The sequence below is a fragment of the Ascoidea rubescens genome, assembly GCF_001661345.1.
Source record: "Ascoidea rubescens DSM 1968 unplaced genomic scaffold ASCRUscaffold_14, whole genome shotgun sequence".
In the NCBI taxonomy this organism is placed as follows: Eukaryota; Fungi; Ascomycota; class Saccharomycetes; order Ascoideales; family Ascoideaceae; genus Ascoidea; species Ascoidea rubescens.
In genome coordinates, this window is record NW_017962926.1 from 286,482 (window position 1) to 313,660 (window position 27,179).

The 27,179-nt window shown below is 33.4% G+C and overlaps 12 protein-coding genes across 12 annotated transcripts; 6 read left to right on the forward strand and 6 right to left on the reverse strand.

Moving 5' to 3' along the window:
• Nucleotides 1-913: 913 nt before the first annotated feature.
• ASCRUDRAFT_115791 (uncharacterized protein) lies at nucleotides 914-1,275 on the reverse strand. Its single transcript, XM_020188830.1, has one exon. The coding sequence runs from the start codon at nucleotides 1,187-1,189 to the stop codon at nucleotides 1,001-1,003; it is 189 nt and encodes a 62-aa protein (XP_020045358.1). The 5' UTR covers nucleotides 1,190-1,275; the 3' UTR covers nucleotides 914-1,000.
• Nucleotides 1,276-1,998: 723 nt separating this feature from the next.
• Nucleotides 1,999-2,316, forward strand: ASCRUDRAFT_115802 (uncharacterized protein). The gene has a single exon (XM_020188831.1). It carries the CDS (start codon nucleotides 2,058-2,060, stop codon nucleotides 2,223-2,225), a length of 168 nt encoding a protein of 55 aa, XP_020045359.1. The 5' UTR covers nucleotides 1,999-2,057; the 3' UTR covers nucleotides 2,226-2,316.
• Nucleotides 2,317-2,841: 525 nt separating this feature from the next.
• On the forward strand, nucleotides 2,842-4,503 carry ASCRUDRAFT_38131 (alpha-mannosyltransferase; the record flags this gene model as incomplete). The annotated part of the gene is made up of 2 exons (XM_020190826.1): nucleotides 2,842-4,015; nucleotides 4,196-4,503. The coding sequence occupies 2 exons, from the start codon at nucleotides 2,842-2,844 to the stop codon at nucleotides 4,501-4,503; spliced, it is 1,482 nt and encodes a 493-aa protein (XP_020045360.1).
• Nucleotides 4,504-4,966: 463 nt separating this feature from the next.
• Nucleotides 4,967-5,881, forward strand: PHO13 (4-nitrophenylphosphatase; the record flags this gene model as incomplete). The annotated part of the gene is made up of 1 exon (XM_020192031.1): nucleotides 4,967-5,881. One exon carries the CDS (start codon nucleotides 4,967-4,969, stop codon nucleotides 5,879-5,881), a length of 915 nt encoding a protein of 304 aa, XP_020045361.1.
• Nucleotides 5,882-6,063: 182 nt separating this feature from the next.
• Nucleotides 6,064-6,483, reverse strand: ASCRUDRAFT_61376 (uncharacterized protein; the record flags this gene model as incomplete). Its single annotated transcript, XM_020191278.1, has 1 exon — nucleotides 6,064-6,483. The coding sequence occupies exon 1, from the start codon at nucleotides 6,442-6,444 to the stop codon at nucleotides 6,064-6,066; it is 381 nt and encodes a 126-aa protein (XP_020045362.1). The 5' UTR covers nucleotides 6,445-6,483.
• Nucleotides 6,484-6,746: 263 nt separating this feature from the next.
• PTC5 (type 2C protein phosphatase PTC5) lies at nucleotides 6,747-8,883 on the forward strand. Its single transcript, XM_020193868.1, has one exon. The coding sequence runs from the start codon at nucleotides 6,765-6,767 to the stop codon at nucleotides 8,691-8,693; it is 1,929 nt and encodes a 642-aa protein (XP_020045363.1). The 5' UTR covers nucleotides 6,747-6,764; the 3' UTR covers nucleotides 8,694-8,883.
• Nucleotides 8,884-9,162: 279 nt separating this feature from the next.
• ASCRUDRAFT_82386 (TPT-domain-containing protein) lies at nucleotides 9,163-10,656 on the forward strand (the record flags this gene model as incomplete). The annotated part of the gene is made up of 2 exons (XM_020194716.1): nucleotides 9,163-10,525; nucleotides 10,583-10,656. 2 exons carry the CDS (start codon nucleotides 9,163-9,165, stop codon nucleotides 10,654-10,656), a joined length of 1,437 nt encoding a protein of 478 aa, XP_020045364.1.
• Nucleotides 10,550-12,351, reverse strand: GRH1 (Grh1p). The gene has a single exon (XM_020193869.1). The coding sequence runs from the start codon at nucleotides 12,314-12,316 to the stop codon at nucleotides 10,973-10,975; it is 1,344 nt and encodes a 447-aa protein (XP_020045365.1). The 5' UTR covers nucleotides 12,317-12,351; the 3' UTR covers nucleotides 10,550-10,972.
• Nucleotides 12,352-14,131: 1,780 nt separating this feature from the next.
• On the forward strand, nucleotides 14,132-20,065 carry STU1 (Stu1p; the record flags this gene model as incomplete). Its single annotated transcript, XM_020195251.1, has 1 exon — nucleotides 14,132-20,065. The coding sequence occupies one exon, from the start codon at nucleotides 14,132-14,134 to the stop codon at nucleotides 20,063-20,065; it is 5,934 nt and encodes a 1,977-aa protein (XP_020045366.1).
• A 219-nt stretch (nucleotides 20,066-20,284) lies between these two features.
• QRI1 (UDP-N-acetylglucosamine diphosphorylase) lies at nucleotides 20,285-21,772 on the reverse strand (the record flags this gene model as incomplete). Its single annotated transcript, XM_020190831.1, has 1 exon — nucleotides 20,285-21,772. One exon carries the CDS (start codon nucleotides 21,770-21,772, stop codon nucleotides 20,285-20,287), a length of 1,488 nt encoding a protein of 495 aa, XP_020045367.1.
• A 1,028-nt stretch (nucleotides 21,773-22,800) lies between these two features.
• Nucleotides 22,801-25,563, reverse strand: GID7 (glucose-induced degradation complex subunit GID7; the record flags this gene model as incomplete). The annotated part of the gene is made up of 1 exon (XM_020192032.1): nucleotides 22,801-25,563. One exon carries the CDS (start codon nucleotides 25,561-25,563, stop codon nucleotides 22,801-22,803), a length of 2,763 nt encoding a protein of 920 aa, XP_020045368.1.
• Nucleotides 25,564-25,831: 268 nt separating this feature from the next.
• Nucleotides 25,832-27,041, reverse strand: ASCRUDRAFT_77462 (nucleotide diphosphatase). The gene has a single exon (XM_020193870.1). The coding sequence runs from the start codon at nucleotides 26,856-26,858 to the stop codon at nucleotides 26,163-26,165; it is 696 nt and encodes a 231-aa protein (XP_020045369.1). The 5' UTR covers nucleotides 26,859-27,041; the 3' UTR covers nucleotides 25,832-26,162.
• Nucleotides 27,042-27,179: the final 138 nt, after the last annotated feature.

The following is a 27,179-nucleotide window of genomic DNA, read 5'->3' on the forward strand; positions in this document are numbered from 1 at the left end:
AAAGATTTTAGAGTTAATTCGTCGAGAACAAATCGATGAGAACTATAGAAATGCATATGAATATAACCCAGAGACACTTATCAATGTTTCAATGTTATATGTTAACATTGAGGTCAATCAACATCCGTTAAAGGCGTTTGTTGATTCTGGAGCTCAAATCACAGTAATGTCGCCAGATATTGCAGAGAGAGTTGGATTGAGTAGATTAATTGATAAAAGAGTAATGGGAGAAGCAATGGGAGTTGGAACATCTAAGATTATTGGGAAAATTCATTCAGCTTCGATTAAAATTGGAAATAGTTTTTTCAACTGCAGTTTTATTATTTTGGAAACCAATATTGAGTTAATATTGGGATTGGATATGCTAAGAAGACATCAAGGCATTATTGATTTAAAAAGAAACTTATTGGTTATGGGTGATCAAGAAACGCCATTTTTATCGGAATCAGAAATACCATCTTCCAAGAGAGAAAGCAATGGTTTGGAATCTCTATCGAACAAAGTCGAAGGAAAAAGTAAGATCACTGGAGGTGAAAAATTAGGAGTAATACCTGGATCAGTCAAATCAACATTCGAGGATCGTCCGTTGAAAATTGCAGTCAATGTTGATAATAAAAGTAGCGAAAACAATAGCGGATTGACAAATAGTTCTAATCCAAGCGGAAATGTTCAAGGAAGAACATTCAATGAAAGAGGTACAAAACACGATGAGGCCACAATACAAAATTTGGTCAGTCTTGGCTTTACAAGAATTCAAGTGATTCAGGCTCTAGATTCATCTGGAGGAAATGCCGAATACGCCGCAGCAATGTTATTCAACTGGTAGTGATGGACTATTAAATGTAAAATTTTTATTTTGATTCTTTTTATTTCTTCTTTTTTTATTTTTTTATTTTTTAGTTTGATGTCTTTTCCTAATTAGCTTTTTTCCTTGATTCGGAAAACAATTTAACCCAAATGCAATTAAATTAATCAAATTGAAGCATTAATTGATCTAAATTTAGTGTAGACTTTGAATACGTGATTTTCTTTTTTTTTTCTTTCTCCGACTTTGACTTTTTGACTTTCTTTTGAAATTGACCAGTACTTTCTTTGAAAAGATGAAATGACTTTGTGCTGAAGAGAATTTAATGTTGATAATTCCTGATATACTGAGGCATGAAATTGCTTGTTTAACACGAACCTTCATAACTTAAAGAAAAGCAAAAAGCAAAAAGCAAAAAGTCGAAATAGAGTTGCAGATTGAAAGCTTTATAAACCAGATGAAGATATTTCATGAATACGGCAGTTTTTACTGTATTTGAGCACTGAGCATTGAGCAGCAAGGACAGCTGAGAAGATGATCATGATTATTCCAAAGCTCGAAAATAAAAGTGGCTCAACAACGGCAAAAGCATAATGCATGAAATAATCCACTGTTAAAGCCCTGTTCGAGAGACGTTTACGACCTGCATGGGCCGGCGAGTGAACCCCTGGTAATGGTCTCGAAGATTGCATCCATACGAATGTATTCAAAGAGGTAAAGCCTGATCAAAAAAAGAACGAATCAAGTGGCTCGGATAGTATTCGGTCTCTCAAAAGAAAAAAAACAGCTCTTCTCAAAGCTTAAGACACACAAGCTACGGCAGATGAAAGTCAAATAAAAACGCGTGGGAAGCAAGAACAGCAGAGACAGTGCTATTGATAACAAGACAACAAGAAAACCAAACAAGGCCACTATTTTCATCATTTCCAGCTAAAAAAAACCGCTTCCCAAAGCAGTTCACAAAGAAAAAGAGCAGTTCGTAAAGGTGCTTATGCAGAAATGCGTTGCAATGTACGTCGAGTGACGCACATTGATGCAGTAATACATCTGACATTCTGCGCACTTAAGCGCCACTTGGTGTTGCTGCAGTCCTGGTCGCTGTGGGAATAAAGTTTATGCAGATTTATATGCAGGATTTGGCGCGGGCTCAAACATGTGTGTCTACTATACTCATGCCCTTTTGATCTTTGCTCTTTTAGTCTTTTATTGCGCAGGACAATCTATAAGAAGTTCTAAATATACCCGTTCTTAAATGTTAAACTGGACCACTACCATCATAATAGGATTTTGGCTTCTGTTTGTGTTGATATTCTTGACTTTCAACGTTTCTTTATTTAGAAGCCATTCTTTGTCTTGTCTTTTCTTCTTGAAATGTGCTTTCTCCTTGTCTCTTGACTGTTTTCCTGCTCCACCCAGCTAATCAGTGCTTACTGATTCCTGATCTCCGTGGGAGTAGTATAGGAGTTTAGGCTAGTATTAGCTATCTTCAAAACATGTTTCCTAGCCCAATATATAAAGCCCAAAGAAAATCGTCGAAAAACAGGTTTCTCGCTTTGCTCTCTCTTTTTATCTGATCACAACTTCTTATCTTAGCCTTCGCCATGGGTTTTTCTGCTTATTCTTTATTTGAATCTTTTCAGAAAAAACTCTCTCGGTCTTCCCACATAAAAACAAAATCTATAGTCATTTTGCTTTTAATATTTTTGTTTATTATATTGTCCACATTGCAACTACAAGTCAATTACGACTACAGCATAATAGTTGAAAACAATAGCGATATTTCTAGAAATCATTCCAATCATGCCCCTAATAATGATAACAATAGTGACAGTAAAAGCTCATTTTTTCTGTATCTAAATCCCCTTTCAACCAGCTCAAATTCAAACAAAAATAAACATTTGAAACACTTGAAATCTATAATAGATGAATATTCTGACAACTATGATCCCGATCTTTTCATAGATCCATCCTCAGATTCATCCTCAGATTCGGATTCAGATTCAGATTCACTCCATGATTATAAATTGAAATCAATAATGCTAATATCCTATTATTTTGATAACCCAAATCTACAAATTCAAAAAGTTAATGATTTCTTTACAAACATCTTCAATACTATAGAATTAGCAAAACCAACTGTTTCCTCTTTAACTAAAAAATACAAATCAAAATCTCCAACTATAAGCTCGGATAAAATAAAAGAACCCATATATGATGAAGAATTCTTAAAAACCTTTCTTCAATTAGACCCAGTGGAAATCAATTCTTTAAAATTATCCCATGAGATTTTTATGAAAAACACTCCAAATTCAATTCCAAATGACTTGAATTATGTTGGAAATGGCATTGTTTACGCCGGTGGTGGAAAATATAACTGGCTCACTTTGCTATCAATAAAATCTTTAAGAAGAACAGGCTCAACCTTGCCTGTAGAAGTTTTAATTCCAACAATAGATGATTATGAAATCGACCTATGCACCCAAATTTTCCCTTCTTTAAATGCTAGATGCATTTTTTTACCTGAAGTCCTTGGAAAAAATGTCATTCAGAATTTCAAGTTCAAAGGCTATCAGTACAAAGTGTTTGCTATCTTAGCTTCTTCTTTCCAAAACGTCTTATTGCTAGATTCTGATAATATGCCTGCTATTAAACCTGATTATTTGTTTGATTCAGAAGTTTTCCAGGACAATGGCTTAGTAACTTGGCCCGACTTTTGGAGAAGAACAACCTCACCTTATTTTTATGATATCGCTGATGTCCATGTAGGCGAAAGAATCAGATTTGGATACACTAACTATGGTATATACACTCATGGAATCTCTGTTCAAGATGAGAAAAACATTTCAAAGGTGCCTTTTCATGATAGGGAGGGTGCAATACCTGATTCTTCAACAGAATCTGGCCAATTACTAGTCAACAAAAAAACCCATTTTAAAATGCTATTGTTATCCCTTTATTATAATACATATGGTCCTGATCATTATTATCCTTTACTCTCTCAAGGCAGTACAGGAGAAGGAGATAAAGATACTTTTTTAGCAGCAGCAGTGAAAACAGGATCAAAGTTTTATCAAGTTAACAAGTTTGTGGGTGTGCTTGGTTATAACGCTGATGGAGGCTATCATGGAACATCAATGGTTCAGCACGATCCAGTTGAGGATTACCAAAAATTTCAAAAAAATGCAAATATTCTTAATTTAATTAACGAGGGTAAAGACAAAAAAGCATTATTTAAATCCTTTGAAGAAGCAAATGAAGCATTGCAATTAAAGCTCAAAGAAAGCAAGAGCGATAATGAAAACAACAAACTCGATGAAAATAATGAACTCAATGAAAATAACGAGCATAACAAAGATGGTGAAAATAATCTCTTCAATAAATATAAACTAGATGAAAATGACTTGGTCTTGAAACCAGCAAGTCCAAAAATAGTATTTGTTCATTCTAATTTTCCCAAATTAAATCCAGCAGCATTAAAAAAAAACAAAATCTTGGTTGATAAAGAGGAAAAAAGACATCGATATTATAGTAAAAATAAAATCGAAGGATTTGATTTAGAATTAAAAATATGGGAAGATATGAGATACTTTATTTGCGAGTTGCAATTAAAACTCCTAGCATTTGGTGGAATGGGGACTGATGACATTTGTGAAGAACTTAATGAACAAATAAAGTACTTGGAAAGCACAACAATATAAAAAGAGATACCTTTTTTTTTGTTTTGTTTTGATATATATAATTGTTTGGTTTAATTCAGGAGAGGTCTTAATGGTTTATAGTTTATAGATGGTAATTACCTTTTAGGGTAGAGACGTGGTGCTTGCTGATAAGCTGATGAGGTAAAGACATGTTGGTATTGATATCTGAGTCTGTGATTAAAACAGAAGATAAAGAAAATAGATTTGAGGTTTTAGTTATGATTTATATGTACTATTAAATGAGATTAGAGTTGTTCTTCATATTCCTGTAGGAATAACCAGTTATGGCATATGCCTCAGCTCACTTGATTGGCGAGTGTACAGCCAAACGTATATATAATGGGTTGAGCGAAGTATTTTTGTTTCTTTTGTTTCTTTTGTTTCTTTTAGTTTATATCAGGATATATATATTTAATAAAAGAAAGAAAAAAATAAATACATAAATAAATAAATATAGGTGAAAATGGATATTAGCAAGATTACAAGTAAAGAACAGGCTGTTGGATTTTTAAATCAGTTTGATAACTTTCTATTTGACTGTGATGGAGTTATTTGGAGTGGGAATACACTTTTGCCAAAAACAATTGAGATTCTAACATATTTAAAGATGGAGTTACACAAGAATCTAATATTTGTTTCAAATAACTCGACCAAGTCTAGAGAGGAGTATTTGAAGAAATTTCGTAAATTAGGGATCAATTTTATAAATAAAAACGAGATTTTCAATTCGAGTTTCGCAAGTGCAATTTATATTGAGAAGATTCTCAATGTCAATAAAGAAACTGACAAGGTTTTTGTGATTGGAATGAGAGGAATTGAAGGCGAGTTGAGGGAAGCAGGAATCAAGTATATTGGAGGAGAAGATATTAGATTGGATGATAAATTCAGTGTTGAAGAGAGCGAGTATTTCCAAAACCTTGATCCAAGTGTTAAAGTTGTATTGGCAGGATTAGATTTGAATATCAATTACCACAGACTAGCTATTGGGTTACAGTATTTATTGAGGCCAGAGGTCTTTTTCGTTTCAACCAACATTGATTCGACATTTCCAAATGGAAAATTCAAATTGCCTGGAGCAGGCACAATGATAAAGGCCCTAGAGACCTGTTCAAATAGAAAGTCGATTAGTTGTGGGAAACCCAACTTGAATATGATGAAGAGCATTATCAAAGAACACAATATCGATATTAGCAGAAGTGTTATGGTTGGAGACAGGTTAAATACTGATATCAAATTTGGGAAATTGGGAGGATTAAGTACATTATTGGTTTTGTCAGGTATTTGCAGTGAAGAGGATGTCTTTAGTAAGGATAACGATGTTGTGCCAAATTATTATATCAATAAGTTGGGAGATTTGTACGAATTGATCCATGAATAGAGGGCAGTGGAATTGATCATTAGACAAGTAAATCACTGCATTGAAAAAAAAAAGAGGGCCCAAACACCAAACAATTAGATAAATAGAGAAATGTATTTATACTATATAGAATATTAAGATAGAACTGAATCAAATTGAGTAAAATGGAACGAAATGTATGACTGGACTAAATATTCCAAAAACTATTCGTCTTTATAATCAGCAAAGGAATAGGTTGGGATTCTAAATCTGCCATCGTTATAGACGTTTTCGTCAACATCCCAACCAGTGATATTCTTCATGATTATGGATTCCTTTGATCTGTCAGCCAAATGCTTACGGATCAAGTTTCTGTCGTGCTCAGCTATCAACAAAGGAGACAAGTAGATTCTCGCCCAGTTCTTCTCTCGTTTCAATTCGTTTCTCTCTCTGATGGCCAGACAACTTTTGTAAAAACCGTAGGACATGAAGAGCACCAAGCCCAAAAAGTAGATCTTGGGTCTGAAGCCCCTGGAGGGCAAGTGTCGTTTCCATTGAATAGGGTCGTAGCCCCCGACAGGGGGGAGATCTTGGACAGTAGGCATGGTGAAGATATTAGCAGCAGGGGAAGCAGCAGAAGAGGCAGCAGAGGCAGCAGAAGCAGCACCAAATACTCCAGTTTTCCAGCTTTATGTCCACCGCTGGCCAATCGCCGCCCGCGCATTCCTAACACGGATGTGGTCAGCTGATACGGGTCTGAAATATCTGTCCCGGAACTTATCACGGCTCTATCAGCGCTTATGTAACCCGCGGAGGCTGCGGATGAGCAGCAGAAAGGCAGAAAAGGCATCTTCTTCCTGTGCTCCATTTCTGCTTCCTCTGCTGCTTCTGCTGCTTTTGCTTTCTGGCTCTTGTCGTATTCAGAATGGGGTTATTGGCTATTCAGTCCAATGCTATCAACCAGCATCTCAAATACAGAACTCTTCACTGTCTTGCCCAAAGGCGTTTTCTTTCTCAACTCTTGTCCAAAGATCATCCTGTTCACAGAATGAGAAGGCCTTCCATCAGAATTGCAATTGCTTCCAGTATTTTGATGTTTTCTTACTACTTGAACACCAGCTTCGATCTTTCCTTTTTGAATCCCACTGATTACTTCAAGAAAAACGTAATCTACTCTGACACCCCTGCCAATTCTAACAACAACAGCAACAACAATAACAGTGGCACCACTCTTTTTACGTCTTTCAGTATTAGAAACGACTCGAATTCCTCTAACATCAACAGCACTGCTTCTAATGCCTATTTCTCAACCTATTCCAACAGTCAAAAGGATTACAACAAACAAAGTATAGATCTACTATCAGACGATCAGTTTTTAAATATCTTGAGGAAACATGAGGAAAGCTTTAATATCAACAGAAATAACGGTGTACTAAGATACGATATCTCTCAATTGCCCTCAAATAATCCTGTTGAAGATGATCGTTCAGAAAAAATAGTTCAAATTCCCTACAATGATAATGATAACAATAAAAACAGTAATAATGTAATGGATTGGATGCTATGGGGAATTTACGATGGTCATGCTGGTTGGACAACTTCAAACTATCTTAAAAACCATCTACTAGATACAATAATAAACGAGCTATCTGTTGCCTATTTAGAAAAATCCTCTTCTCCTTCTTCTCCTTCTTCTCCCCCTCCTCCTTTTCCTTCCGCTTATCAAATTAAAAACTTTGAAAGCCCATCTCATTTATCAAACTCAATTGATACTGCTATCAAATTAGGGTTTTTGATCTCCGATGATATTCTAATCAACAAAAATATTCAATCCCTATTTTCAATCTCCGATAAAAATTTAAGAACTTCAACCGCTGCTGAACTATTAATGCCTGCCTTATCTGGTTCTTGTGGCTTGGTCTCCTTTTATGACTCAAATTCAAAATTATTGAAAATAGCTGTAACTGGTGATTCCAGAGCTATTTTAGGCTCCTTCGATGATAACTGGACCGTAGAAGCTCTATCAATTGATCAAACTGGTTCAAATCCACACGAAGCTCAAAGAATAAGACATGCTCATCCGGGTGAAAAAAACGTCATCTCGAGAGGTAGAGTCCTAGGTTCTTTAGAACCAACTAGAGCATTCGGAGATGCAAGATATAAATGGACCTCCGATTTACAAGATAAAATTACAAAAAACTTCTTTGGTAGAAAATATTCAGAAAATTTAAAGACCCCTCCTTATGTCACTGCTGAACCAGTTATTCAAAGCAAAAAAATCGATCCAAAAACTCACAAGTTTCTAGTCTTAGCAACTGATGGTTTGTATGAATTATTGTCAAATGAGGAAATCGCTGGTTTAGTCATAAGATGGATGCAGAGAAAAAATTTTAATAACATTCAGTCCTCAGTTTCCAAGAGCAACTCATCTTCTGCCTCAAAATTGGGCTGGAATCTTTTACACCCCTTCTCATCTAATACCTCAGCTGAAAATATAAAACAGTTACCCAATGTAACTGATGTAACTGACAAAGAACAATCTGCCTTTTTGAAACCCCCTTTTAGATCAAAATCAGATAATAAATTGCAAAACGAAATTTTCCTCGATGATGAAAATTGTGCAACCCATTTAATCAGAAATGCCTTGACGAATTGCAACACAAAAAACATTGATCAAGGTAAAATGCTATTAAGTGTGCCATCTCCCTGGTCGAGAAGATATAGAGACGACTTGACTGTCACCGTTATCTTCTTTGGTGATCAAGATTCAATATCTCACAAGATCAATATCGATGGCAAAATTGAATCCAATCTCGAGGCTACAAAAGGTGGTCGTTCTTCTCCTAAATTATAAATATGCTAAATTCGTCTCCCATTCTTTCCAATTTTTTTACTCAGGTTTCTTGTTTCATTATATATATATATATATTATTATTATTCATCTTTTATATTATTTAGTAATTGTTCAATAACCATTTCATCTTGTTTCTATTTATTTTGTTTTTTTATTATTTTGTTTTTTTATTATTTTGTTTTTGTCTCAGATGTGTCTTCGGAATTTTATTTTTTCCCTTTTCTTTCCTTCATGTGATTCTAAATACATATTTTGCATCGAGGGACAAAGAATGTTTCAAAAAAGGTAACACTGTTATCAACATCAACATCATCACCATCTACTTATATATTTGCTTCCTTCATTAGTAATAGACATCGTTTTGTTCATTCTACTCACAGCATAAAATAGCCTACACAATCCACTTTTGGTACAGTTATATTAAACTATACGAAAATTGTGTAAATGTTTAACGGTACTTTAATATACTATGAACAAATTCTCTTCTTATGAAAACCATAATCTCTATGGCGAGGACGTTTTAAATGATGACAGTTCCAGCGGCCATAACAATATTCTCAACAACGATTTCCACAATTTGGATATAGAAGAAGACAGCATGAACACTGCTAACAATAATCTCGAGTTCAGTAACAATTTTGCACATAAATGGCCCAGAATTAGAGACACTTTGCTGTCATTAAAATCCTTTCTACTATCCAGAAGATCTATGGAGACATTTTTCTGTATTATAGGTTGGTATATCTTTTCATTGACTATATCCTTGTATAATAAGTGGATGTTTAGTGATCCTGATTTAAATCTACCCTTTCCTGTATTAATAACTTCATTTCATCAATTAACTCTATTTTTTTTCAGTTCTGTTTTTTTAATTTTTGTTCCTTCTTTAAGACCGGATATTTTCAAATCTCAAATTAATCTCGATAATGATATTGGCAATAGCACAAATTTAAACCGAGATGGACAGGTCAAATTACAATTTAAAGATTACTTGATGGATCCCAAATTGTATGTTATTGCAATCGTGCCCTGTGCAGTTGCGAGTGCTGCTGATATTGGTTCTGGTAATGCTAGTTTAAAATTGATTACTTTGAGTTTTTACACAATGGTTAAATCTTCTTCGATTATGTTTGTATTATTATTTGGTATATTATTTGGATTGGAGAGTGCCTCATGGACAATTGGTGGTATAGTTTCTATCATGACTATTGGTGTGATCTTGTTAGTAGCAGGAGGTGGAACGCCAAGTGATGAGAATGTAAATAGTAATGCTGGATTTCAAGTGATTGGGTTTTTCTTAGTTTTAACATCATCAATAATGTCTGGTTTAAGGTGGACATTTACTCAGTTGTTATTAAAAAAAAATAAATATACATCAAATCCAATATCTACGATTTTTTATTTGGCACCACTAATGTCTGCGATATTGTTTGTAATTGGGAATTTTTTGGAAGATATTACAAAAGTGTTTGAAAATAAAATATGGAAAGAAAAGGGAATTGTTCTAACGTTACTTATATTCATTTTCCCTGGTGTGTTGGCGTTTTTCATGACTATTTTTGAATTTGCTTTACTACAAAGATCTCATGTTATAACGTTGTCAATTGCGGGAATCTTTAAGGAGTTGCTAACTATTGTTGCATCTGTAATTACGTTTGGTGATTCGTTAAATTTTTTAAATATTGTGGGATTGATAATAACATTATCTGCTATTATTTGGTATAATTGGTTTAGGTTTAAACAGAGTCTTGAGGATGGGAATTATGATTTAATCAACAATAATAATAATGGCAGTAACAATAATGATAATGATAATGACAATATTTTAAATAGTAACATTGAGGATAATTATGATATTGAATTTGACGACTTGGTGAATGAGATGGAAGAAATGGACGATATTCTGGTAGAAGATGAGATAATTGATAATGGTTCCGATATTTATTTCAATCCGACCAAATAATAAAGTGTTAAAGTGTTAAAGTATTAATAAAAGTATTATGTTGTTATAGATAAAGTAAAATTTTGTTTTTTATAGGTAAACATCACGTGCTTGAAGTTGATTTTGGATTATAAGGATGAAAAATTAGAATAAAGTTCCTTCTTTTGAGGGGATTTGGACGAATTTGAAATGTTATATTGATATATACTCGGTGAATTAAGTAGAGGTAAAAATGGAAATAGATAAGATAGATAAGATAGATAAGATAGATAAGATAGATAAAAATGGATAAAAATGGATAGAAATGGATAGAAATGGATAAAAGATAATTTAAAAACTACTTCTTCTTAGGAGGAGGTGGTAAAGAATCAATTTTATCATGTTTTACATCGCCATCAACTTGATGACTTTTATTAATCTGTTCTTCAAAGTAGCTACTGAGATCGACGTTTTTATTTTTAGAGAGAGAGTTGCGCTTTTTTCTTCTACTTGTGGGAAGCCTTTGGGTGGTTAATGGTAGAGAAGAGAGAGGAGGTAAAGAGGGATTGGTAATAGATTGAGAAGGAGGAGGAGGAGGAGAAATTAGTTGAGAAGGAATAAATGGGGTATTGTCAATAGTGTTGTTTTGGTTTATGTATTGGTTGTATTGATTTTCATAATCGTTATTGATATTGGATCCAATATTTGGTTGAATATATGAATTTATGTTTGAATCTGGATTATGATTGATATCATTGATATCATTGATATCATTGTTGTTGGCGATATTGTTATCATTATCATTATCATTACCATTGATAATTTGAGGAATTCGATGTAGATAACCATAAGCTACAGAACAACCAATTAGACCACTACCACCCCAGTTGTTGTTTGGTTTGATTTTAACGTGCCTAATTAAATCAAAGTCGTGGTTGTACACCAATAGGTTTATGGTTGAGTTTGAAGGGTTTCGATTGTAAATTGAGGTTATAACTCTGCCGAATAGGTCTTCACCGCCAGTAGCAAGTAAGCCATTTTCGATGCCAATTATATAATCGCTGTGAGGGATTAGTTTAGCATGGTAAGCAGGAGAGTTTTTTTGGATTTCGATTACGTGGTAGACGTATGTTGCAGAGACTAGAGAAGTTAGTTGGAAGGAGATGCCAATTTTGTTGAATTTTATATTGATGTTGTTGTTGTTATTGCCTGTGTTATTATTTTGTAGGGAATTGGTTGAAGAATGAATATTGATTTCGTCTAAGATATCGTTATTTTGATCAATTGGAAAGTAAATTTGTCTTGTTGTGCCACCCTTTGCACTCCAGACAGTTAAAGTGATTGAAGTGCCTATTGAGTTGTTGATTTCGTCCAAGAAGGAGGCATAATCAGGTAAAAGCTGGTTGTTAACGAATTGGTTTTGGTAGTTGTACGGGCTGTACTGGAGGTCGTTTGCTAGGGGGTTTGTGGTGAGCTCGTGGTTGTTGATGCCAATGATATAGTCGAACCATGGCTCTAGGCCTGAGGAAGCAGCAGGAGAAGAAGGCTCGACGTGGAGGACTCTGAAACCATAGAGAGAGCCATCTGCACTTTTGAAGTACGTATCGTTGGTGCTGGAGACGTTGGGAACGATGTTGGACTTGAGGGTCTCAGCAGACTGTTCCAAGGTGTTCAAGAGCTTTGAGGCAAATGAGGAAAACATGGTGGAGCTGTGCTGGAATTGGAGAGGAGTGTTGGAAAGGAGCGTTGGAGAGAAGAGGCATGTTAAGAAGCTGAGGAAGCAGAAGCACGGCGCGGCGGTTTTTGCGACGCAGATGGCACACGCACAAGCAAACGCACTTTTGCTCACGTGTAAAGAAACGCACTTTGCTGTGCAGAGCTGTGAGCACCGTTATCAGGTGCTTCAACGACAAAAGCTAATTAGATCTCCTGTATTTGAAGAATTACAATCACATTGCAGATTTTTGTTTGAAGATAAAAGAAAGTTTCATTGACAGAAAGTTGGATTCTTCTACTGTCGTTTACTTTCCTTCAACAGATGCATTTGTTGGTACTGTTCAAAATAAATGTATTTTCAATAAAAAGAATGCTTTGGTTTCTCGATTAATAGATATATTTAAATCGACTGCAAAATCTAACTGGTTTAGTATCTTTGGATCATCAAACAAAGCAGCAGTTCTATTGAATATACTTCAGGCAACTAGCATTGCTAATGAAATTTCTTTTGCTTCACTGAGAACTAAATAGCCAAATGTCAAAGTCGAGTACTCCGAAATTTTTTGAAGATTGTTTTGAATAACTGAGTCTGAATTAGGATCTAATGTTAAGAAAATTGACTCTTTGAAATCAATCAATCAATCAATCAATAAAATACTGTTGCATTTGCAAATTGCCACATTGACCAAAGCTTGCTTCAAAATATTGGACACAACTTGGTGATCTGTAAAGTGAACCAGGCTATGTTCGGTTTTGCCTTCTACTGTCAAAATAATGCTGTCGGTTTTTTGAGTGTTATCCTTAAACAACCATCGATGTAAAAGTTTTTTTTGGCAAGATTTTGTAGTTGGTGTAAAAACGAATTCGAAAAAACAATAAAGGAACAGGATCAAAGTACATATCTTTTAAAAATGACATTAAATTACTCTCACTAGCGATGTGTAACTATTACAAAAGTTAATTTTTGCGCTAGGTATGGCATTGAGGTGCTCATCTAATTGTTGTAGGATTTGAGCTGTATTTAGCTTTGAAGACACGAAATGGGTAAATGCGTTTGCTATGACAAAGAATATGGTTGTGCTCTTTGGATAACTGAAAAGATGCAACACTTGGAACATACTTGAGACATTACCAGAGTGTGACCAAATAAATGGCTTGCGTTGGCGGATACGGCAAATGCGTACCGGTGTTTTGTTTCGAATAACCGCCGTTCTCGGGACTCCGTACGTCCGTAAGTTTGTTTACTTTGGTGACTCGACGCAGAGGCAGCAGAGGCAGCAGAGGCAGAAGCAGAGAAAGAGAAAGAGGCGCCAGAAACAGCAAAATCACCAGAGAAACCACCCACAACGCCTCTCTGCTGCCCATCGCCTGCGTGGCTCTGGAGAAGATATCTTACCACCATCCAGTAACAAGACCTGTTCTGCGTTTATAATTAGACTCTCTTCTATTGTTCCAATTGGTAACTCTGATATACTGTTTCTGTCCAGTTCTATCAGAGCCAGATAATCTCTTCTTCTGCTGTGTATCATTCCAATCCATTCTGTTCTACTGTATCTCATCTATTCCACAACGCTCCACTGTTTCCATCACTGAAATACTTCCCAAAGGAATATTACCATATATCGTTTGTTTGGGTCAACTTATAATCTCACATCTCAAAATATCCTATTCCATCGTATAAATCAACTTTCCAGTTACATTCTTCCAACTTCTCCTATTCACCTAAACCTCATCTCTTTCTCATCTCTTTTTCTTTCTCATTCTCTTCCCTTTTCTCTTTCTTGACCACACTTTATCAGCCATGGCCGATACTGAAGAAGATGCTCTCCAACTATACGAAATAGTAACTGGCGATTACTCTCTCGAGCTTAAAGAATCTCAGCTACTAAAATTCAAAACTCATGTCAAAAAGGAATTGGTCAATCTCAACAATGTTCCTCTCTACTTTAAAACCTTGGTTTATGCCTTCAACAAAATATCAAACAGCTCCATAATCTCAATCTCACTAACCACAATAACCCATCTAATAAAACGAGTCTCAATGCAAGACTCCACTGGCAATTCCCTAAGACTATCAATAGAATCTGGCGTCTTGAACATCTTCATTAACAATCTAAACGACTACAGACTATCCTACAGAAACCTATCCAAAAAATGCCTCTTCAATTACTGGCTATCAAACAACGTCGACGTCGAAATCTACCTCAAAAATTACTTATTCAACAACTACTCCCTCTCTTACTCCCCAATCATCCTAGAACTACTAATCATCATCCTAGAATTCTACCAAAACAACAACAACTTGAACTTGCAAATTTTCATCAACCCAATTCTAAAAATATACCAAAACATCTCTCTCAACTACAACTCCATCTCAAATCTAAATCTAAATCTAATAGCAAACACAAACTCAAACCTATTATCAAAATCTTCTCAGAACATCGAACTAATAGACAAAATCAAACTAAACTGTATCTCTCTAATCCACCACTACATCTCTCAATCACAACAAAACAAATTCAAATTCTTCCAAATTTGCGACACTTTAAAAGTCCCAAAAAAAATTATTGCCGAACTTATCCACGACATTGATAACCAATCAAACAACATCCTAAAATCTGACCCCAACACAAAAATCTACCTCCCAATATCTTCAACCAAATCCTCCCCAATCTTATCCAATTTCAATCACAACCAATCCCAATCCCAATCCCAATCCCAATCCCAATCTCATAGAAAAAGTGGCTCCCTCTCGCCTTATTCAAATTATACAAAAAGACCCATCTCAAGACAACTTTTCTCAGCAACAAATACATCTCAAATCAAAAGACCCTTATCAAGAAATATCTCAACTCCTTCCTCTCCAATCTCTTTAAATTCAAAGCCCACCACTTCACAATCTACAATTTTAAATCAAAACCAAAACCAAATCAAATCAACATCAAATGCATCCTCTTCAAGCTCAATTGCAACACTAACTCAAAATTCCTCCCTCAAAACAAATACTACAGTCACAACCACTTCTAATACCATCAAAAGATCCCAATCAAAAAAACAAATCTACACTACCCAATCGACTTCCCAATCGACTTCCCAATCTTATTATCCTAACAACTTCCAAAAACCAGACTTTCTTCTTAAAAATCAAAAATTGGACCTCTTCTTAAATGCCTTGAATGATTTTCCCCTAGAAAATTTTGATTCTCTAGACCTCTACTCCTCAGAATCTCTTTCCCTAACTTTAAATAAAATGGAATACGATTTTAAAGACAAGGAAACTGAATTCAACTGGAATGGCAGAGAAAGAAATATCATCACCTTAAGATCCCTCATAAGAGGCAACTTGATCGATGATAATCAATTCTTGGGCATCTTTTTCTACGAACTAAAAAGATTCCTACTAGATGGAATCGCTAAGTCTTGTTCCTCTCTAAGAACAACTCTATCCAATCATGCCTGCAAATTCATTAAAGAATTCTTTATTCTCTATAATGACTTGATCGACTCTTCCACCGTCGAATTCATATTCAACATTCTAATCAAATTAACTATATCAACTAAAAAACTAACCTCAATGAACGCATTTATCGCCATTTGCTCAATTCTAACCTTCTCAACCTGCAACCAAAGAATCATGGCTTCCTTATTCACCTATTCAAATGATAAAAACTCTTCTCCAAGATTATACTCCGCCACTTATTTTAAAATCTTGCTCTTAAAAGACCATGAAAAGTACTTTGATTCGAGCAATATCACAAAATTATCAACCATTATCCAAAAAAATCTTGGTGATTCAAATCCCAGCGTTAGAGAAGGCTATAGAGATGTATTTTGGGTTTTTTATGAAAAATTTCCTAATAAAGGTTTGTTCCTATTCAACAAAATAACTCCAACAATTAAAAAAACCTTAGAAAAAGTCAAACCTGATCACATCCCTATTTCAAACTTAAACTCGCGTTTATCAAGTAGCTTCTCAAGTCGTCGTAATACAAGCAGTAGCATGGATCATCGTGATATATCAACATCAAGAGCAACCAATAAAAATACAAATGTACGAGATTTTATTAAAGCCAATAGAGAAAAACTTAAAATTCAAAAAAAGGATTTGGCTTTTGAAAAACAAAGAAGTCAATCCCAACTTTCAAACACCAACACAAGTCGTGCCCAATCTGCTAGAAATACTAATGGTTTTCATAGATCAATCTCTTCATTAGCTCAATTTCATACACAACCAACATCTAGTTTGACTAAACCCACAAGAGTTCTAAACAGCTCCAGCACAAAAACCCTAAGTTCCTCAAGAACCAAAAGCAATACCTATGGATTTAACTCATCCGCAACTAACAATGTTTCAAGAGAACCCTTTCGTTCAAAATCTTCTATTAGTTCAAGAAGGTATATGAATTATACTGAAAGCTCTCTTGGTGGCTCAAACAGAGGCAGCATATCTACTTCTAGATCCTTTAATGCTAACTTATCAAGTGCAAAGTCTTTTGTTTCATCCAAGAGGAAATCAGATATTGGTATTATAAGCTCTACTATCAGTTCCACTTCAATCAAACCTACTTTCAAATTTTCTTCAACCTCATTCTCAAATATAAGAGCGCAGTTTGATAATAATGAAAATCATGTTGATAACAACAATCGAGGTCTAGCCAGCAGTCACAGCATGGGTTTTAACATTAACGGTGATAATATTAGTTTGAAAAGTCAAAAAAGCTCTCCTTCTTTACGTTTATCGGGAAGTTTCACTCCTTTAAATAAAGTTGAAGAGATAAATATTGCTGGGGTCTACAGATCGCTGTCCATCACTCCAATAAAAGAGTATGACACCAACGGTGCTCTTAATTATAATTCAGAATTATTTACTAATCTCCAAGAGAAATTTTCTACCAAAGATAAAAAATTAGACATACAAAACTCAGTATCTGGAAAAGATGTTGATAGCGATGTTGTTATGATTGATCGATCAATTTCAAACAATGAAATCTCTAAAACCTCGGATTTTGACTCAAAAAGTATTTCCAAAGCCAAATCTCCTTTACTGGGATCTTTGAGAAAGCTATCTAGTGCTAGTACAATAAAAGATTCTTCTCATACACCTGCCTCAACACTTAACTCAATTGATAGGCCAACCAATTCTATTATTTCAATACCTGATGTGATAATTAGTAAGCTTTCATCTGATTCAAATGAAATTAATTTGGAAGGTTTGCATTTTTTAGTTAATTCTTTCAAAAATAATGAAAACTTTTCTTCTGATGAACATCTTAAAATTAAAAGCATATTGGCTGAGTTGGTTACTAAAAATCCAAAGTTATTATCAGTTTTGACTAGCGATCAGGAAGTAATAAAGAATTCTATTCATTTTTTTGATGAAAAGACTTTTCTTGAACTTGTTGCTATAAATCTTGAAAGATATCAAGTTGAAAAAAACTTTTCATTTTACTTAAATGAGATAAGGATAGTTGTAACTACTTTGGTTAATATCATTGGATTTGAAAGATTTTTTAAAATATTAGTAAATTTCATTGATGAGTTAAACCAGGGTTTGGATACTATGAGTTGTATAAAAAAACATGTTGATTTGTTTTTGATTAAGAGATATTTGAGATATAAGGAGCCTAATTACAAATTTTTATTCTACACGTTAGATTACCTAGTCTGTTCTCCCCAAAAAAATAAAATATTAGAAAACAACTTTAGAAAATTGATATCAATTACTATTCCTTCAATTTCCTATCTCAAATCTATAAAATATTCTGATCCAGTTGAGAACATTTTGAAGTCTTTATTTAGCTACAATAATGGATCATTTTTAGAAGAGTTGACTTTTTATTATGATGGTTTGAATAACGAAAATAATTCTTTTGATAGGAAAAATTTGTTAGATAAAAAAGAAATCATACTTATTGCTAATCCTTCATATGTCGAAAGTTCGGAGAGCGTCTTTAATGAAGTTTCTAATGAAATTGAAGTCGAAGCAGATGAAAACCAAGATAATACCGATTTCATTTTTGAAGGTAAAAGCATCCATTTAAGCCCTTTAAAAATTGGGGATTTAAGAAAAAATAATGATCCTCAATCTCCCAAATTTGAACTTGATAAAATTGAAGCCAATTTCAGTCCACTTAAGATTAAGGATTTCAAAGGCGAGACTATTTATTTTACAGAAGGAGAAAAACAACTTCTTGATACGACAATGATAAATCCAGAAAAAAATACTTTACAAAATATTGAAACCGATACTTTGGAAGATGAACCCTCAACAAAAGCTAAACCTCTTAGTGAGAATAAAAAAACAGCTGAAATCTCGTTGAATTCTGGTGATGTTTCTGAGAAATCTATTTCTACCAACACAGAGTCTCAGGGAATAATAAGTATCTTCAAGAAAAGATTAAGTCTAGACTCCGTTAATTATGAGGCATCCACTTTAACAGATGGAAATATATCTACTAAAGATCAAGGGGTATTGGCATCAGAAGGTACAAAAGAAATATCTCGTGAAAATGAAGGTATTGTTGAAGATAACTCCACCAAAGCCATTGAAAAGTTAAGAAAAATTATTTCCAAAAATGACCCTACATTTTCTAGATCAAGAAACCATCCTTTTGTGATTTATCAGGATGTTTATCAAAACAACCATGAATTATACTCAAATTTCAAAAATAATATAAAAAAAGAAAATCCAGGCCTTGAAAATTTGGATGTCACACTTTTTCAGATGCATTTGGCCAAATACGAACTTTTTGTTCAAAAAATCAATTCTCAATACAATAGAGAGGACAAACAATTTTTCAGAAGAAAACTCAAGAAGAGATCATTAATCAAATTTAAATTCACTTTGAAAGATATTGAGACTAAAATTGACAATATTTTAAATTTTGATGAGATAAACCATTCGGATACGGCTATTTTGATATACTTGGTTAAAAATATAATTAAGGATTCAGATGATAAAAACTTTAAAACTAATAAACTGTATGAATCTTTGCAAAAGTGGTATATCAATAAAGGGTTTGATATGTTGTTTGAAAATTCTATAAAGTTTTTTGAGCTTTACAAAATAGTTGATTTGAGAGATAAAGAAATTCCTTTTATGATATTAGTATTGTTGAACATTTTAATTTTAAAATCTAATGTCAAAGTTGAAAACAATAGGAGAAAGGTTTTATTTAACGAGTTTCTGCAAGTTGAAAATTTTTGGTACTGCTTAGTTGATATTATTAATCTTATTAATAGTGTTAACGATAATGCATTTAAGCTTGTTGAAGAATTGATAGACAATTTGCTCTTAATAGGTGATAAAAAGATGATCAAGAAACTAATGGATCTAAATTATTTGTCTTTGGTTTCAAAGGATAGAGATGATCTTAAAAATCACAACGGTTTAATATTGATTCTTGAAACAATTTGCAAACTTTTAAAAATTCTTGTATATGAATATGATATTATTCAAGGCAATGAAGTTGGATATATTAATGAGGTAATATTCAGAATTCACAGCAAAATCAAACCTCTTCTTGATAGTCAAAGTGTTGAGCTAAGAAGATTGGCTATAGTGGTATTTGCTTTATTTAAAATATTTAAAAATCAATTACTAGAAAAAAAATTATTGAATAGTTGTGGGATTGTTAACAGTGCATTCCAAAATTTATCTCCAAACAAATTGAAATTGATTGATTTTTACAGTAAAAAAAACATTAGTCATTGCATTGCTAAAAATATTAGTTGAATATTTTTATACTTTAATTTTTTGTTTTTTTAGGTGATTTTAAATTTGTTTTAAGCTGGATCTTATGTTTTTATTCAAGTTTTTGACATGCGTTTGAATTAAGGTTTATTATTGATGTTCATTAAAAAACTGTATCGTTGCTATAACAATATATATATTTTCGTTAACTGCATAATAAATAATAGTTTCGTTTATATATTTGGGATAAAGATGATTTGGCTATTTTATATAATCACCATTGTTAAAAAGTTTTCCTTTGACGAATTGCAAGCCTTCGCCAGAATATGAAATCAAACCATCAAGTTCAATTTTAGCACCATCTTTAATTATCGCACCGTTTTCCTTCAACCATTTAGTATGTAAAGCTAACAAGTGAGAAGCACTTGTTTCTGGAGTATCTGATTTGGCTCCAGAAGCATTTTTCAAAGGAGAAAATTCCTCCTCTCTTTTTACCTCGAGACAACCAAATTTTTCTAGACTGATACTTTCAAAAATATCAAAAATAAACTGTTCCAATTTAATACCATTTGAAGAAGTTGGTTTGATTAGTTGGTTTGAGGCAGTATCGAAATAAGGAATCTTCTTTTTAGCAATGTGATAAGGTAGATACTTTCTGGAATTTATCCAAGATGGAATCATGTTGGATAAAAGATCAACCGAGTAAAAGTGGTTAACGATGTTAGCAGCACGTAAGTATAATAAGGAGTCATTTGCAGGATCTTTCTTATTAGCTAGCTGAGAGGAGATTTCACTATACTCAATTACAGCTGGTTTATGGTTTTTTGAGATGATTAACCCAACAGATTCATTGGGATCAGTTTTCCTAACAACTTTTGTGGCTAAATCCCATTTTTTTTCTACAGCAAGACCAATAAATAAGGGATCAGCGACCTTGACTAAACAGTTATCAACACAATACATGTGGATGTGTTTTAGGTTTCTTTTTTTGAAATCATCTAATAGGTTGTTATCATAAATTGCTTTGTATAGACCTCCATTTCCATCGGGGGATTTTGCAATTGAAGATTTTGAGCTCAATAAAATTTTATCGCCTTTAAGGTTAAAACAGGGCAAAGTACCTTGATTGAAAAAAATCACATTTTGAGGGTTTAAGCCAAAGTAATTATTCTCTTTAAAAAAATTCTCGGTTGGGGCTCTTGTTGGTTCGGAAGTCATAATATACCAAGGTAAAACAGAAGTATCACCACCACTGATTTTTTGTAAAGCTTTGATTCTTTTAGCTTGTAGCTCAAATAAGGAATTGTTTGAAGGAATGGTAATTCTAAAAGTGCCCTTTGGGGATGAAGAGCCTAGTCTTGTTCCTTGACCACCAGCCATTAAAATAATACCAACTTTATTTTGCTTAATCAATTCAAGACCTTTGTTGTAATATTTAGTTTTCTCGTCATCGGATAAAGAGTTCTTATCGTCATCTTTCAATAGAGAATAAAAGTTGTCATTAGGTAGCTGGTAAAAGGCTGAATCATCAGTGGAAGAGGAATTGGCGTTTAAAAGCTCCAAAGCATCTTTAACAGAATTAATCAACTTTGAAGGACTTGATATCTCACTGGCATCATGCAAAAGTTGCTCTCTCTCTTCAGTGGATAACTCATTGTAGAACTGAAATAAGTGAGACTGCCCAGCTTGAGCGAAAACCTGTTTGAGTTCGGTAGCTTGAGTTTCGGTGTCAGAAGTCGCAATAGTCATTATAAGAGAAATTGAGTAGCAAAAAAAAAATAAAACAAATGGATAGGAACGAAAACAAAACGAAATAAGATTTGTGAAAAAAAAGATGAGAGTCGTTCAATATTGCTCAATTTATAGCACCGCAATCAACAAAAAAACAGCCTCATAAACACCAGCCAAATACCTTTATGTCTCTTCAATTCTGGCCGCTGCACGAAAATCGAAACGTGGGCTATATTTAGAAATCCCTGTGAATGGACACTACCAGCACAGACCTGGAGGGGTGCTGTGCATGAATGTGCATACAGAGCACCGCATATATTGGGTCGATACCACTGCGACGGGAATGGTCTCTATCGCGAAAAATGCTCAACGCGAGATTCAAAAGGATAAGAAGCGTACCGATAAGGTCTTTCAACGTTTGTGGAAACAATAAAATACAAAATAGTGGAGCACGCTAAGGCGTGGTATCAATGTTCCACTGCTGTCAAGCCACAAATTTCACTGGATTTGCCAAAGTGACACTTGGGTGTCTTGCAGTGACTTTTTGGATGACAATAAAGGAATGAACAACACCATTTCACAATTTCAGTCTGTGCAAACTTTATTGCCAAAAAATGTTGGGGATTGATCCATAATGCGCTGGATATTTGTTTTCTGGCATTTTGGTCTTTATTTTGCATTTAAACTGCAATGGTTTTGTTCCATTTGGGTCTGGATGTCAAATGGCTACCAAATGTGGTCTTTTATTGATGTCCAGCAGCACCTCTCTCCAAACAATCAAAAGTAGAAAACAGGACTCAAAGATACTAAACACAAAAAGTATATATATTCTTGACTCAAATAGGCAACAACTTCAAAACTCTACATGTTGAGATTTTATGTCTTTTCAATAAAATTTTAGTTGCATCAAGGTTCAGGGATGAATTAAATGCTTAATGTTAGATTAAAAAATTAATGTGTCAGACAGATGTTAAACAACAAAATTTTCAAATGAGAACTTAATAATGATCATCATATCCACAGAAATCTATAAATGATCAGTAAAATCAATTAATAATCTCGTCTCCATCACTATCAACGTTATCATTTCCGCGTTCGCTTTCGTTTGCAGCATCATCGCTTTCAATTTCATTATCATCTGCATCACTGTCTTCGTCACTATCGTCATCATCCTTACTAAATATCTCGGTTATTTTACCGTCATCTAATTCGTCCACTATAACATTTTTCCAACGGTTAATATTAGATGTACTACTACTAGAAGTGTCATTTACATTGACAGTATTACCAACATCTAAAGTATTTGGATTTTTAGACGAATTCCCATCGCTATTGTTTTCATTCAAGTTTTCTCTTTTGGGTTCTTTTGAGCCTTCCAACACATTTAGATATCTCTTTTTTTCAGCCAATGCATCTTCAGATCCCCAAATCTTAACCGTAAAATCATCGCTGGCACTTGCAAACATCCATGGGACCTTTGGATTAAAATCAACACAATTAACAACCTCATTATGCCCCTTTAATGCTAATATTAAAGCTGAATATTTTTTATTCCATATATATATTCTGCCATCTTCGCTACCAGAAAGAACTAAAGATTCATTGATTCCTCCAAAACATGATCTTATTATATGGTTTTCTTGCTGTTGCCCGACAAATTTTTTCAACAATATTCCCTTGGCCCAATCCCATAATTGAATGGAGTCTGGTAATACATTGATCAAAACATGTGAAGGGTGGAGTCTTGATACTGTCAATGATGTTAATTTTTTCCCAACAGATATCATTTTAATTAATTGATGTGTTTTAAGTGACCAAACACCAATACATTGATCTGAAGTTATTCCTATCAAATAATTGGAATCTTTTGAAATACATAAATCATTGATTCTATGAGTTGATATTCTAAATTTCTCTTTAAATGTGTTTGCATCAAAATAGATTATTTCCTTTTCTGGTGAACCTAAAACAAATCCAGCAGAGTTTGGTAGCCAAACACAAGAAGAAATTCTTGGGTAGGATTTTTTAGAAGTTGATTTTCTTTCATTTGAAGATTCATCCCCATCCTCATCCTCATCTTCTTCATTATGATGGAGATTATTATTATTATTATTGCCACTACCGCTACCACTACCACTAACATTAATATTAGTACCCATTGAGTTATTGCCAGCATTGGAATTTTCACTGCTGGTTGTTTTATTTTTTGACTTTTCAGGATTAACATCAATATGGATTTTTGATTCACATTTACCTGAGATTAAATTCCAAACCTTAACCCTACAAGAATCACTACTTAATAGTTTTTCATCATTTGAGGACCAAGAAAGATATGAAACATTCTTTTTATGACCCACTAGCCTTTTAACTAATTTGAAGCTGGATGAATTATAAAATTGATCATCCTCAACATCTTCAAAATAATTAAAATTTGAAACTTGATGAATATAAATGATTCCGCTAGTTGTGGTAGTTGCAAGGTATTTTCCATTATTTGAAAATTTGACAAACCAACTTTGAATTCGAGGAGTTTTAAAACTAACTGAATTAAAATCTAGAGTTTGTAAGATTTTATTTGGAAATTTTTTTAATGGAAACTGAAAATCCTCAAACAAAGAATTGTTATTTTTAACACTATAATTTGAAAGGGAGTTATTTGGATCGTCAATATAACCTAGTGTGATTAGATTTCTGGATTCTTGATACAACCTTGCTTGATTAATAATTGATAATAATCTATGTGGAGGTATTAGCTGATGATAATTCAAAAATTTTGAAAGTTTGTTAATTAAAAAACTTCTTGAAATTTTCAACATTGAGTGTAATTGAGTTTGAGATAATTCTTCAAAATTATAGGATTTATTAAAATCAAGATTTAAGAAAAATCCGTTGTCTTGCAAAAAAGAAATAAGCTCTTTGATATTGAAATAGGTTGGGCTATAATTCAAAATTAGTTTTTGGTTTAAAATTAACGACAGTAAAAGGCTTTGGTCGTTAATAAAATCTCTAACACTGTAAACATTTGATATTGAAAAAAAGGATTCAACAGGTTTAAGATTTATAAAATTTATTTCATTCATTAAGATTTGGGTTGATTTTAGGACGTCATTATGTAAAAATAAAGATTCTAATAATTTGTGTCTTTTTATTAATGATTTGGTCAAAGTTTTTAAAACATTTATGGTATCCAGTTCTAATTTTCTTAAAATCTCTTCTGAAGATTGCTCCTTTTTAGCATTTGTTTTTTTAATTTCGTGATCCTCAATATTATTGTTGATAGATTTTGCGACTGAAACTGGGTAAATAAGATCAGTGTTAAAGGTATCAAAATAATTTGTTTTGAAAGACAAAAAAGGAATTAAATCTTCTGCTTTATCAAAATCACCGATTTGAATGTATTTAATAAAATTTGAAATCTTGTTATCAGGGTCCGTATTATTCGAATCAATATCAGTAGGATTAAGAGCAATTTTAGATTCGTTTTTTAAAGTATCAAAAGTGTTTTTATAACCCAAATCATTTAAAGTCTGTAGTAATAAATTAGTTAGTTCAGCCTTTGATACTTTACTTTTAGAGTAAATATCAAATAGAGACTTTGTAGACTTCAGATTGAATAATAAGCTGGTAACACCAAGGGAATTATCATCAGTTAGTGCGCCTTCGGTTTTATCAGTAGAGGTGGGAACGTTACTAGTTGCAGTGGCATTTATGTCAATAGAATGGGGGTTCTTGGAGGAAGATGATCTTTGAGTGTCTTCATGGTTAAGTATGGAGTTAATTGTATTGTTTCTTTTGAAAGTATTGCTCATGGTGACTAGGTATTTCGGGCAAAACGAACAAGTATACTATCAAAGTGGTTGATTGTAATGGTAAGATTAGCATTATCTGTATAACAGAGCTTAAGTATGGAGGTTGAGAAAAAAAACAATTACCCGGAGTGATTTTATGAGCCAAGCGGATGATGCCTGCTCATGTGACCGGACGGTTTCGAATATGAGTTCCGGTTTTGCCAATTTCCTGTTTCTATGATTTTATTTGTAAGTTTGTGCAAAACAAGATTATAATAGGGGAATTGGGAATTGGGAAGTGGGAATTGGAAGTCGTTTTGAGGTTAGAGTTGGATAGATGATGACAGCATTGGGTTGATCAATGCTTTTGTGCGACTGAAGCATGAAATATGGAAAAGTCTGCAAGATGTCAAGCTACTTATGCAAAGTGGTCTATGTGGGAATATTTCACTGGAAAAATAAAATTGTCGAATTATTGAAATATGAAAATACTCTAATAGACGATATAAAAAGAAATTAAAGAATATCGATAATAAGATTGGTGTATAAGATTGGTGATAAGAGAAATGAGAAATAAAATGGTAATAAAGTTTGATTTAGGTGGAATAAGTTTGAATAAGTCAAATATTGTCTTTAATTAAGTTAAAGGTTGTCTTCAAAGGTAAGCCAACGACATTGTAGAAATCACCATCAATTTTATTGAATAAAATTCCTCCTAGACCTTGAATTTTATAACCCCCTGCGGCACCTATACCTTCACCAGTTTCGACATAATCGAGTAGATCAGCGTCGGTTAAATTATTGTCCATGATTACTTGGGTTACTTCTACTTTTGAGGCGACTAAGCCATTTTCATTGAAAAGTGCAATGGCGGTCATAACGCTTTGATTAATATTTTTTTTTGAAGAGTTCAATAAATCTTTAAGCATTAAGAAATTATGGGATTTATCAATTGGTTTTTCATTAATAGTTCCATTTGATTCCACTATGGTATCAGACGATAGGATTAATAGATTTTTATTTAGTTTTTGAGTGATGGTTTGAGACTCTTTTTGAGTGATATTATTTATATCAAGTTGCGCATGTTTTTGTGATATGATCTCATTGTAAACGAATTCGCCCTTTTTCACTGCAGTTTGTAAAACGTAATCTTTGGGGGATAATAAAGTTTTATTCAAATTTTCAGGAAAACTAGAAGGATAAATTTCGATGTTACTGATCCCCATTTGTTTAAGAATATCCAATCTTCTTGGTGAAGTTGAAGCTAAAACAAAGCGATAGTTTTTATGATCGTTGATTAAGCTTAAGGTTTCCATTGAGAATAAAAGAAGGTAATAATGTAATAATGAGATAATGTAAGAGTATTAAAGAAATAAAGTATTAGAGTATTAGAGTACAAAAAAGAATGGTAATTGAAGCAATATGGGATAAAATTTGACTGAAAAACACTTTGGCTGTTTTATTCTCTTTTTCTTTTTTTTCTTTTTTTTCTTTTTTTTCTTTTTCTAATTGTTGATTTCACAGCAATGAAGTTTTGAAAGAGATAATAAGCTAGCAGAAGAAGTTAAATAATATATCAATTGCAACTACATCATAAAGAAAGAAGTTTGAAGACAAAATTGGTGCAAATGGATCTG